We start from the raw sequence: 13,221 nt of genomic DNA, 5'->3' as shown, positions 1-13,221 counted from the left end.
TCACAGCCCCTCTGGTCCCCTTAGGAAACTCTGTGCTGACTTCAAAGGAAGTTGAGTCCTGGTCCTTTTCCTCCAGGAGGAATGTTGGTTGTGAGAGCAGTGATTTAAGGCTTCCAGGATCTTCAGGGAATGTACACCTGTTTTCTAACCTTTTCTGTGTCTGCTGAGTGCACTGAACTTTAGAACTGTGTAGTTCTTGAATGATATAAAACAATTACCTATGCATGTAGAAACTGGCACATATTTTAGGCTGTGTTTTGCTTTATGTTGGCTTTTTTGTGACTGATTGAAGACATTTTTAGCTCTGCCTGTCAGTTACACTGATATCCCCATGGTGCTCCAATGCTGTAGGTTTTGCTATTGGCATGCCTGTCTGTGAGTTTGACATGGTCAAGGATCCAGAAGTACAAGACTTCAGAAGGAACATTCTGAACGTGTGCAAGGAGGCCGTGGACCTGCGCGACGCCAACGCCCCGCACAGCAGAGCACTCTATGTCTACCCTCCCAACGTAGAGTCCTCAGCTGAGCTCCCCAAACACATCTACAACAAGCTAGACAAAGGTAAGGGCAATGTTTACAGCAGAAACATGATGTATTTTCAGTGTTTGAAATCAAAAGAGTACAGCTGTTGACTTGATCACTGTTTTATGTGCTGTATTTAGTACACTCCAGCAATATCTTACACCTTCAGCTGTTCAGAATAATCTTCTTGGTGGACTCTACATTCAAAAGGATATTTAAAATTGTGCTATTCCAACTGAATCTTGACATAAAACTCAGTAAATAGAGGTGACTTTTTTTAGTGGGTGGGAACAGCTTGTTGGCTTTGCAGTTGTCTATGGCATTCAACTATCTGGAATTAAATGATGCTGAATCACTGAGTTATTTTGCAGTCCTCCAATATGAAAGAGTTACTGCTGTTTTCTTGAAGGCTAAATAGTCAGTAGTTAATAAAAATATTCTTAACCTCAGGGCTGGCTAAAAGTTTGAATTTCCACTAGAGTCAAAAATAAACTTAATGCATCTAGTTCCTTGCAGAAATTATAAACCCTCTCTAAGTTTGGGCAATGAATCTTGTTTACATCTTCTTTTAATACTAAAAGCAAATCTTTGTTTTGGGGAGGCATGGGAGTTGTTTGGTTTGGGGGTTATTTTGGGTTTGTGCTTTTTCTTTGGAAACTGCATTGAAAATTATAGGCCTGACATTATTTTATATTTATTCCAGGGCAAATTATAGTGGTGATTTGGGTAATAGTCTCACCAAACAATGATAAGCAGAAATACACCTTAAAAATCAATCATGACTGTGTGCCTGAGCAAGTTATTGCTGAAGCCATTAGGAAGAAAACTCGAAGTATGTTGCTGTCATCTGAACAACTGAAACTTTGTGTCTTGGAGTACCAGGGCAAATATATTTTAAAAGTCTGTGGCTGTGATGAATACTTGCTAGAAAAATGTCCACTGAGCCAGTATAAGGTGAGTAACATAAAGGATTTCTTTTGAACTACACCAAAATAATCCAAATTTGTGGGGAAAAAAATGATCAGTATTAGGTCTGGCTTTTTCATTAAATTAATCCAAAACATAGGAAGTGACAGTGTGTCACAAATTGGCTAATCCATGTGTTCCAGAAGGGGGAGGGGGGAGAAAAGGTAGTTTTAATTAGAATTTGTATCACTCATATAATTTTTCTTCTTTGAATGTTTTCCTCTAATGTTAGTGTTAAATCAAAGGTAGGTACTTTCAGAAATATCCTAGATTTTTAATGGCAAGAGATTAGCTATATTTGAATGGTGCTGATGTAATAAAACAGGAAATTTGATCAGATTGTAAGTTATGAAACAACCATTACTACTTTAAATCCTGTCCTAAAGGGGTGGTAAAAGAGCAAACTCTTTTCCTGCTACAGCTTTATCATTACTTTAATAAGATAAAAAATGTAGACATCCAGCACTACAAAAATCATTGCTGAGTCTTCCTTCTGTCTGTCCTTCACTGCCTGGGTTTGTTAGGGCAGGGAGTGTGAGAGAACATGGGGCAGAGGAGCATCTGAGCAGCTGCTGCTGCTTCCTCTTGGAGGAATGTATTGTAATAAACTGCTCCCATTCCTTCAGCTAAAAGGTTGAGAATCTGATCTTCAGAGCAGTGGGGGAGAGAAGGAGGGGTGGGGTATCCTGAATAATGGGAAAAGCATCTCTGTACTCTGGGAGCTGGGGAACAAGTGCAGGCTACATGAATAATTTTGCAGAGTCATCTGAAGATCAAACACCAGACCTATTTGATCTAGCGTGGTTTCTTCAGAAGCATCTGCTCTGCCTTTGCTGTGCCCCAGCAGAGCCTGCTCATTAACTCCAGGCTGGACCTGTCCTAACACACTGTGTTTTGTGGTGCTGTTGCCAGACTAAGTGCTCTCAGCATTCAGACCTGAATGGACAGGTGAAGTGTGTCAGGATCAGTGCTGAGCCTAAGGTAATGAGCACACCTGAGCCAAAAATGAGCCTGTCTGCTGCTTACCTTGTGCTCCCTGCCTGGGACTGGCACTGTCAGGCACCTGTGCTGCACTGCAGGCTGGTACAGCCCCTGCTGTTCCTGAACAGCTCAGTTGCTTCCAGGAGCAGCTCAGATCCATCTGTGCTGTGCTGTGCTGGGGAGCTCTACAAGAAACCTGGCTGGTGTTTTTTTCAGCCCCCATCTCTCCCTCCAGTTCAGCCTTCCATTGCTATAGATGTTCAATCTCAGAGCCATGAGGTGTGGCAGTGTGACCCTACCCAACAAAGTGTCCAAACTTCTGGATGCTGTATCTGCTGTCACTGTACAGGGTATACATGCAGGACACCATAAGCTCTTTCACTTTCCTGCCTCCCCAAGTATTTTTTTGTAGGTTTCCGTTACCAAGAGTGTAGGCTTTGAAAAGACACCGCATTTTTGTGGTGTTCGTGAGGGTCCCCAGGATGAGGTGAGAGATGAGAATTTGACTCCATCAGAAGGCTGATATGATATGATATGATATGATATGATATGATATGATGCTGTACTAAAACTATACTAAAGAAAGAGAAGGGATACACCAGAAGGCTTAGCAAGAATGATAATAAAAACCTATGACTGACTCAGAGAGTCCAATACAGCTGGCTGGGATTGGTCATTAATTAAAAGCAATTCACATGGAGCCAATCAAACATTCACCTGTTGGTAAACAATGCCCAAGCCACATTCCAAAGCAGCAAACACAGGAGCACAATCAGACAGTTATTGTTTTCGTTCCTCTCTGAGGCTTCTCAGCTTCCCAAGAGAAAACCCTGGGCAAAGAGGATTTTTCAGAAAACGTGGTGGCACCCTTTGGTTGTTTCCTTGCAGTACATAAGGAGCTGCATCATGCTTGGCCGCATGCCCAACCTGATGCTGATGGCCAAGGAGAGCCTGTACACGCAGCTGCCCCTGGACACCTTCACCATGCCCTCCTACTCGCGCCGCATCTCCACCGCCACACCCTACATGAACGGCGAGGCCACCACCAAATCCCTCTGGACCATCAACAGCGCCCTCAGAATAAGGATCCTCTGTGCTACCTATGTAAATGTGAACATCAGAGACATAGACAAGGTATGGCATCACTCATGCCTTTGCAGCAGCTGTGGTTTCCCTCCTGAGTCCCTCCTGAGTGTTTTGTTTTGGCATTGGAAAAAATTCTTATATAACATGTTAGAAAATTACACCACTCTTTTACTCAAATTGAATTATTTAATTCTAAAGAACACACCCATGTTTTAGCATCTGGAACTTTTCTATACTGCTTAAAAAATGTGAGATGTGATAACTAACTAAATATTCTGCCTGGTAGGAGCAGGAGTCAGTTTGTGTAGCACTCCAGCAGAGATGGTAATGGATAGAAAAAGAAATCTGTCTTCTAAGTAATTGTTTAAAAATGTATTACAGTAACTGAGAGTGCTTTTGATGAGGGCATGCTGTCTTTGTTTATGGAAATAAAGGTGTGGAGTTAAAGATGACAAAAAGAAGGTGTAGTGTTCAATTCCACTGAAGACATCTACTACCCTGACTCTCTTTCCTCGGAATTCCTTTCACGACACCTTGGCACAGGAAGAATGGAGAGTAAATTCAAGGGGTGTTTTTTTAGTGTTGATTTCAAGTTTGTTACTGTATTTTTTAGGACCTAGTTTTGCAATTAATGAGGAGAAAGACCAAACACTTTTTCTAGAAGGATATGCTTATAAATTGTGCTGTACACCCAACAGAGCATGAATTAATTTGGGGACTGGTGGAGCAGTTTGGTTTTCAATTTTGGTTTTGTTTTTGTTTTGTTACTGAAAAAGAAAGGATAATGTGTTGTAATCATGGTATGTGTTGACTGCAATGAAAACATTTGTTTTCATTTGTTTACAGTAACATTTCAAAGACTAATATGGATGTTGTTTTCAGATCTATGTTAGGACAGGTATCTACCATGGAGGGGAACCTTTGTGTGACAATGTGAATACTCAGAGGGTACCTTGTTCTAATCCCAGGTAAGATGAATACCTGACTTTCAGGGCATCATAAATGATAGCATTGAAGGAGTAAAGGCTCCACTTAACCATTACTCAGGTAGAGCTCCTTACTGGGAATGCTTTACCTGAAGTTTTATAAAAATATATTACATAACCCTATATATGTATAAATAGAATTAATTTAATTCAAACACAAGCATTTTGTCTTGCACATAATAGTGCAGTATAGAATATATTTTCAGGATGTTTGACAAACCATGAATATTACCTGGAAAAAATGAATCACCTGAACTTAGAAGTGCAAAAAGAAGTTTTATATGAGCATGTATAAACATTAGGGACATCTTTTAGCCACCTGTTCTCATAACTGTAACTAATGAAGAGGTATGAAATTTCAGCATCTGCTAAGCTTAGATGCAAAGTATCTGTGCAGAAGTAGTTCTTTCCTTGCATTTTCTGACTACATGTCTTTAATAATAATTTTTGAAACTTTTATTTTTATCTGTACATTATTTATTAATATGATTAGGTTTTATAATTAAAGGACTAATATTATATATAGTTGGTGAAAAATAGTCTCTCCTCCTGAGTTGCCCCAAATACTGCTGTACTTGAGCTGATAATTTCAACTATTTTAGAGATAAAGTCTTGGAAAGGTGGTGATGGTTATGCCTTAAAATCATGGATGTGTCACATAGATCAGTATTATGTGAAATGAACACATAAGAAAAGTGAATTAAAGTTTGTCTGCCACTTTCTTTATTCTTAGAGAAGGGCTTTCACAGTTATTTCTTTGTAAAATTGCTTTCAGTAGCTACAGATAGATTGAGAAATTAATCCTCTCCTTGGAAGCTGCTTTCTCTTTCAACTGAGAAAATTCTTTATGACAATCTGCTTAGGGGAAGAAACTGGATCAGAAGTTCCTCTTCAAAAGCACAGCTCTACCAACTGAGAGATGAATTCTGCTTAGAAAAGTTCATGAAAACAAAATCAAACTATTCCTGTAAAATCAATCTGTGCTATTATTACTATAGTAAATAGAAAAATATTTGACTTGGGAATATTGCTTTGGATTTCCATGTTCTATCCCCATCTTGCAGATACCTTTTTATGTTCCAACAGTTGAAGTTTAGTTTGGTTTTGAAAGCTCTTTTTCCCCTGAAGGGAAAGCTGTTTGACAAGCTAAACCTTACATCAGTGTAGCATTTATGCAAATCCATTATCTTTAGGTTGCAGGAATTGAACCTAACATGGCTTTTTAAACAGTGTTGGGGCTAGAAGGCTGTTGGAGAAGTTTCTATCCCCAAAAGCAGTGAATGTGGTCAAATGCATATGTGGGGACCAGAAAGTGTGCTCTGTCTGCAAATACACAATTTAGGAATATAGCAAATGCCTTTTGGTGGGGTGATGATGCCTCCTTTAACCTGGTTTAAGTCTGCCTTTGGACCTGCAGGTGGAACGAGTGGCTGCTGTACGACATGTACATCCCCGACCTGCCCCGCGCCGCGCGGCTCTGCCTGTCCATCTGCTCTGTCAAGGGCCGCAAGGGTGCCAAGGAGGTAAAACACCCCCTGCCTTTATTGTGCTACTGAGCCACAGCTGGGGAGGATAGCTGCTAAATGCTGCCCTGGCAATGAGTGCTATGTTTGATTTGAATATGATTAAAATAGGGATTTTTTTTTTAATTTTTTTTTTAAGCTTATCAGTTCAGCGCTGTAAATCATGCCTATATTGCATTGCCAGACACAAAGACCAGTGTTGGTGTTTTGAGGTGGAAGTGCTTTTAAAATTAATTTTCAAAACCCTTGTTACTAACCTATTTATTTTTAAAGGACAATATTTGTACCTTTAGAGTTGAGTTTTCAAGTAAAGTAATTTTGTATTCCTTTAGCATTTAATGCTAGATCTCAAATACTGATTTTTAATAATCTACATGCAACGTTTAATTTTTAACCAGCAGCATCATTACATTGTGGGTTTGAGTGTGTGTCACAGGTAATATGTAGGGTGTTTGTCTACAAGCAGGTCTGTGAACCTTTTACTGAATGATTTGGGTTAGAAGGGATCCTTAAAGATCATCCAGTTCCACCCCCTTTCCACTAGCCCAGGTTGCTCCAAGCCCCATCCAGCCTGGCCTTGAACACTTCCAGGAATGGGGAAGCCACAGCTTCTCTGGGGAACCTGTGCCAGTGTCTTGCTACCCTTATCATAGAAAACCATATTTCTTTTGTCCAATCTAAAAATATTTACCTCAGTTTGAAACTGCTGCCCCTTGTTCTGTCACTACAGCACTTGGTAAAAAATCTCTTTGTCAGAAAAACTTTTTTGATCATTCTGACTTAGTCTGGTGTGAGGAAGATATGTGCATGTGTTTACAGTTCTTTTAGTACCATTTTATTAAAGGACTGCTATGACAGCCATTCCTAGAAAAACATGGTAAAGCTTCCACAACTTGCTTTCTGCTAATCTGGGAATGTAACAACTTGATCTGGGGTGAAAATGTTATTTCTCCTGACTCGCTCTGCAGTAATCCATAGATGACACTGAAAAAAAATCATATTTTAATCTCTTCAAGGAGCACTGTCCATTGGCTTGGGGAAATATAAACATGTTCGATTACACAGACACTCTGGTATCTGGGAAAATGGCTTTGAATCTTTGGGCAGTACCTCATGGGCTGGAGGATTTGTTGAATCCTATTGGTGTTACTGGATCAAATCCAAATAAGGTATTTGCATGCCAGCTTCCCCCTTAAGAATGCATTTTCAAAATATGCTTTATTCTGGTTGCTATCATTCAGCAGAAAAAGTAATTTGAATTCCCTTGACCTAGGAAACTCCATGCTTAGAGCTGGAATTTGATTGGTTTAGCAACCCTGTAAAGTTCCCAGATATGACAGTGATTGAAGAACATGCAAACTGGACAATTTCACGGGAACTGGGATTCAACTACAGCTATGCAGGGCAGGTAAGGCAAACTCCCCCTCCAGGATTAGTTATTCAAATAGGAAAGGATTATTTGCTACTTTATTTTACTCAGTGTATGAATGACAAAATGTCCTTTTTTTACATCCTCATTTATTGTAAAATCATAAAATCAAATTTTTGTTGTGTGTTTGGTAAAATGGGCAATATATTCTCCTTTCTTTATATTACAGTAAAGTGACCTAATGCTTCACTGACCAACCAAAACACTCCAAAGAGAAACTGGTTTACTGTGTTTTTGACATTTTTGTATCACTAATTTGGGTGTCAAACTACTTAGTTTAACTTCTTAAAAGTTGCAGTTCTCTTTCAATGACACTGTTTTTCTTTGTTGCCGTTTCATGTGTATAGTTAGGCTTTCCTGTGTAACCCAAAGGTGCTTAGAACTCTTTCCTGTCTGTTTTATGGGGTGGTTATGACCACAAGCAAAGGGAATTTTAAGGGAATTGATGGACATACACATGGGTGTAGTCCTTTATCTCACTTTTTCCACAAACAGAACTTGTGCATTACAATTGGCTTTTTGGTGAGGTTTGGAGCTTTCTTCAAAGCACTTTTTTGGATGATGAAAAGAAGTAAAAACAGAAAAGCAGTCAAGCTAAAAATGCTCTTTATTTAAAGCCAAGGCTGTGAAATTAGTTGGTGTGTTTTACATTTTCTTCTGGAGGCTGGTTCAAAGGCCTGGGTTTGCCCAAGGAGCTCTGTGCTCTGTGTGGAGAGCTCTGTGGTGGGAGTTTGGCTGTGCCAGAGAGCACAGAGGTGGCAGCAGCTCACAGAGTGGGAGTTCTGGGGGTGTTTGCAGCAGTCCTGTCCCATTTATCCTGAACAGGCTGTGGGCATTGGATTTCTCTTGATGCTCAGCAGGATGTCCATCATAGAGCAGCATCTCTGCTGTTTATGCTGTGACTGAGCAGGGTCTTAATGAATGCTTAAGGACAGTTTTCTTCTTGGTAAATAACATTCCCCAGCCTCTTACTTGGGCTTCTGTACTCCAGCTCATTGTTTTGTTCCATCTGGCACCAAAAAAAAATGGTGAGGAGGATAAGGCCACTTCACTGACAACATAGCTAATTTCTGCTTGTAGCAGTTCTGTTTTCTGTGCTCTTTGGGGAGTGTCTTACACTAATTGTGATTTACTGTTTTCCATATTCCTGTTACTCAGGCATTCCTACAGCATTCTGCCCCTGATTTACCTGTTTTCATCCCCTGTGTTCTCCTTTTTCAGTTCCAAATCCTTTTCATTCCTTTCAGCAGCCCTCAGCAATCTCAGGCTGGGGTCAGAAATGACCAGTCTCACTTTGTGCTGCATTGTGTCATTCATCAGATGTCAACTGCTGCTATTTCTCCACACAGCTGATTTAGTTGAAATGTGCCTCTCCTTGTGCCAGCAGTGACTAAAAGCAGTTGTAGAGATCAAAGGCCTAGTCTTTCATCTTCTTTCTACATTTTGAGCTCTCAGTTATAACAAGTGGATACAGCAAGATAGTATTGCATGACACAGGCTGGAGTGGTTGCTGTGTGTTCAAATACTGTATTTCATGTGTGCTTTGGCAATAAAAGGAGTTGTGTGGAAGGCTAAAGTGCCACTGTCTCTGCAGAGTAACAGACTAGCTCGGGATAGTGAATTAACAGAGAGTGACAAGGAGCAACTGCGAGCCATTTGTACCCGAGACCCCTTGTCTGAAATCACTGAGCAAGAGAAGGACTTCCTCTGGAGACACAGGTATTGCAAATCAAAAACCAAACCAAAGAAAATAACTTCTTGGCATAATCAAACTTCACCCCATTCATTCCAAATTTGTCATGGGTTTTGCTCCCTTTTCTTCTGTGCTGAGGAGCTGGTGTTTTAGACAAGGCTTGTAAAGCATTCTGCATTGTGTGGTTTGGTTATAATCCTGTGGAGAAAAGTAAGTTGTTGAATGAGTTCCCAGTTTCCTAATTACTGCAGTTTTAACTGCATGATGGATCCTGAGAGCACCTTGCTGACAAAGGAAGAAAAATGTGCAAGGCTGTGGGGACATGGTTGATGGTTATGAAAGCAGAAGTGTTGTTTAGTACATGCAACTTTTCTTTTTCCTCTTTTGCAGACACTATTGTGTGAATACTCCAGAAATTCTACCCAAATTACTTTTGTCTGTCAAGTGGAATTCTAGAGATGAAGTGGCGCAGGTAACATAAGGCACTGAAGAACTGTTAGATTTTGAAGAAGCTTTAAAATGCTATTTTAAAAAAGGCTTCTGGAAGTTAAAAGCATATTTTGTGCGTATGATACATTGAAGGAATAGTTGGAGTTGCCACTGTGATTGACAGGTGTCTCTGGTCCATAGTTTTTGTTCTTTAGCTCAGTCTGGTCTTAAGATTTTCTCTTGCTGGCATTACTCAAATCCCTCTGATGTTGCCAACTTGTCAATTACAGTTAAATGTGAGGTTTTGTTTTCACTCTTTTTATATTGGGTAAAACAACAAAGTCAACTGGCTGTTGACCAGACTGTTGATTGAGAGGACCAGCAATTAAACAGCTTCTACTCAGATGTAGTTTGTGTCTGACAATGCCTTCTAATGGCTGTGTGTTCCAGCTTCTCCTGAGCAGTGCAAAGGTGTAAACTGCTTGTTCTCCTTGCCCCCAGATGTACTGCTTGGTGAAGGACTGGCCCTCAATCAAGCCAGAGCAGGCCATGGAGCTGCTGGACTGCAACTACCCAGACCCCATGGTGCGAGCGTTCGCAGTTCGCTGTCTAGAGAAGTCCCTGACTGATGACAAACTGTCTCAGTACCTCATCCAGCTGGTACAGGTACTGAGCAACTGTTATTTTGGCATATTTGTTGTCTTGTGTATGTCCAGTGATCACAGAGGCTTAAAACACAGCAGAAGTTAAGTTGTTGTGAAAAAGAGGTCATCGTGTTTGCTTTGCAGATTATTTAGGAGGAGATGGAAGGTTAGTTTTTCTGCAGTGCTGTGGTTTTGCTTGTTGGTACTAAATGCCAGCATTCTGCAGAGATGCAAAACTGTTCCACCAACTGGAACAGGCAGCTATTTCAGCTGTCCTAACATATGGGAAAGGATGAGCAGAAGCATCTTCTCAAAATTTTGAGCAAGTTGAGGCTAAAATATTTGGTAACAGTAAAGCAAGCATCAGATGGTAAGTTCCTGAAATAGAGGCAGCCAGTGAACAGTTGGCATATATTGTTCAAAGCCTAACACATGCAAATATTAATACCAAGATCAGTCATTCCTGAAAAAAAAATGTAAAACATATATGGCTTTTTATTTAACTGCCTTTAATCTGTATATTGTTCATAGAAATAATAACTACATATGATTTTTAAATATTTTTTCTTTATCCTTAACTAGGTTCTGAAATATGAGCAGTATTTAGATAATCAGCTTGTGAGATTTTTGCTGAAGAAGGCACTGACCAATCAAAGGATAGGACACTTCTTCTTTTGGCATTTAAAGTAAGCTTATTGTCCTGTTGAGGGGTGGTGGGCTTCCTATTAGCTGTAAACAATTAGTTGTTCTAAAGGTTTGACATACTAAATGTCCTTTCTTAGAAAAATGTTACCACTTTATTTAAAGATTGGGTTATATTGGTTAAGAGTTTGAATATGTAGTTCAGTGACAGAAATCATGCCTTGCAGTTTCAAAGGTACTTAATAGTACTTAGATTGTACTTCTTTTTATTTAATCATGTTTATTCTGAAAACAAAGTAGTCTGAGACTGCTGAAAGCCTCCCATATTGTTAGCTGTCTGATGCCCCATCGATTTTTCCAGAAAACTTTACAAATATATGAGACTTAAAGAAAGCCACCCAATTCAACAAGGTAAAACTTTTAAAAAGACAAGTAAATCTTTATTTTTCCTTCCTTATTAAAGGCTTCTTATAGAGCTTGATAGCTCAATCTGCAACATATTGGGTTGTATTGGAGGTCACCTAAAAGTTCTGTTCTAAGCTGGTGTAATCAGACCAGGAATAGAAGCAAGGCATCTTTGCTGTACTCTCACTTTTCTACTTGCCTCGGTGTCATCAAGGATAAGGGAGGGGATTGTTTGAGGGGATGTATTTTAGGACTCTATGAAGGTGTCACAAGTACAGCTTCATTTTTGGCACCTCTAAGTGGTCTTGTCTCTAGGCTGTAACTGTTCTTCCTCCCTGTGTAGGTCTGAAATGCACAACAAGACTGTCAGTCAGAGGTTTGGTTTACTTCTGGAGTCCTACTGTCGAGCTTGTGGAATGTACCTGAAGCACCTGAGCAGGCAGGTGGAGGCCATGGAGAAGCTGATTAACCTCACAGATATTCTCAAGCAGGAAAAAAAGGATGAGACCCAGAAGGTATCAGAAGCTGTCCTTATCTCCAAACTGCTGCTGTTGAGTCACAGGAATTACTTGGAACTGGTCTATTTGATCAATGAGGAAAGTGTTAATGCTAATTTCAGTAGGTGCTATGTTTCCTGGGCAGCTGCAGTGTTTCTGTGCAATGCCATTGTCTAGCTCTCAAGGCAATAGAACTAAAGTTAAAAATTTCAATTTGTGTAATATGTAGCTGAGCTGTACTTACATTAGAACTGTGCAAAACCATGCTTGAAATCCAAAGCTAAAATCTGATACCTTCATTTACATGTAAATAGTGTTCTCAAGACCTGAATGTGCTTATTGATCAGGTACAGATGAAGTTTCTTGTTGAACAAATGAGACGACCAGATTTCATGGATGCCTTGCAAGGTTTTATCTCTCCTCTTAATCCTGCCCATCAACTGGGAAACCTCCGGTATTGTATCCACTTTTGAAGTTTGTCTAGACATGGTAACAATAACAGTGTTGAGGTTGACTGTTTATTTAGTAAATGTCAGTATTTTCAAAGTGCACTGAATAGAATTTGTAGCAAAGTAACCCATAAGGAGTAGAGTAATTTCAATCTAATGGTGTAACAAACCAAGGAACAACATGACCTTCAGTTGTTCCTTTAAGGTGCCAGGAACTTCAGTCCTTTTTCCAGTTCTCAGAGCTCATATTGCCACAGGAATATTTACAATATTCCCTTATAACACAACTCTTCTGTTGGTCTTAGCAAATGGTTAATGTAGCACTCACTAATTTAAGTTTGAGTCTGAAAGTGAAAATGATGCATTGTCAGTTATCTTTGCATCTTTAATTTGGTGCTGGTTCAGAGTTTGACCAAAACAGGGAGACCTTAGCAATATTAGAGAAATATGGTATAAGAATCAAATTATGCCTATTTCATAGAAATCTTATCTCTTTTAGGCTTGAGGAGTGCAGGATAATGTCATCTGCAAAAAGGCCGCTGTGGTTGAACTGGGAAAACCCAGATATTATGTCTGAGTTGTTATTTCAGAACAATGAGATAATATTTAAAAATGGAGATGGTAAGGAAAGATAAGTGTAATTCAAAAGCTACATACCTGTTTATTTTCCTAACCTTTTACTTGGTGTTTTTTATACTCTTATAAAGTACATGTATTTTAAAAAAATCAGCTAAGCAAAGCTATTTTTTTTCCAGAAAAATTAAGCATAGACAGATGAGATTTTATCTCAGTCAAGTACAAATTTTATATATTCCAAGATGCTCAGTCTGTCAAGGTGGAACACAATACTGTTAAATGTTTGTTCTTTTTAATTGTAAATGTCTTCAAGATGTTACAAATGTGTAAACTGTGATTCCATTGTCCTGGTTTTAGTGTATGTTTTTAAAACCACCACCAAAAGTTTATATT

General features: G+C 39.5%; 1 protein-coding gene across 3 annotated transcripts in view; it reads left to right on the top strand.

Moving 5' to 3' along the window:
- Positions 1 to 13,221, top strand: part of PIK3CA (phosphatidylinositol-4,5-bisphosphate 3-kinase catalytic subunit alpha) — a 32,705-nt gene that overhangs the window by 8,559 nt on the left and 10,925 nt on the right. The window contains exons 3-16 of one of the 3 annotated variants that reach the window (XM_058812600.1): positions 352 to 561; positions 1,226 to 1,476; positions 3,274 to 3,603; positions 4,438 to 4,523; positions 5,959 to 6,064; positions 7,081 to 7,233; positions 7,338 to 7,472; positions 9,088 to 9,212; positions 9,577 to 9,658; positions 10,117 to 10,281; positions 10,842 to 10,945; positions 11,650 to 11,821; positions 12,151 to 12,257; positions 12,752 to 12,873. In XM_058812600.1, the coding sequence (XP_058668583.1) occupies positions 352 to 561; positions 1,226 to 1,476; positions 3,274 to 3,603; positions 4,438 to 4,523; positions 5,959 to 6,064; positions 7,081 to 7,233; positions 7,338 to 7,472; positions 9,088 to 9,212; positions 9,577 to 9,658; positions 10,117 to 10,281; positions 10,842 to 10,945; positions 11,650 to 11,821; positions 12,151 to 12,257; positions 12,752 to 12,873 (2,148 nt within the window). The remainder of the gene's footprint in view (positions 1 to 351; positions 562 to 1,225; positions 1,477 to 3,273; positions 3,604 to 4,437; positions 4,524 to 5,958; positions 6,065 to 7,080; positions 7,234 to 7,337; positions 7,473 to 9,087; positions 9,213 to 9,576; positions 9,659 to 10,116; positions 10,282 to 10,841; positions 10,946 to 11,649; positions 11,822 to 12,150; positions 12,258 to 12,751; positions 12,874 to 13,221) is intronic. The other 2 variants (XM_058812602.1, XM_058812601.1) reach the window with 2 other exon arrangements.

Source organism: Ammospiza caudacuta, chromosome 11, assembly GCF_027887145.1.
Source record: "Ammospiza caudacuta isolate bAmmCau1 chromosome 11, bAmmCau1.pri, whole genome shotgun sequence".
NCBI classification, from domain to species: domain Eukaryota; kingdom Metazoa; phylum Chordata; class Aves; order Passeriformes; family Passerellidae; genus Ammospiza; species Ammospiza caudacuta.
The sequence above is the reverse complement of the archived record's forward strand: the minus strand, read 5'-3'. Positions and strand labels throughout refer to the sequence as shown.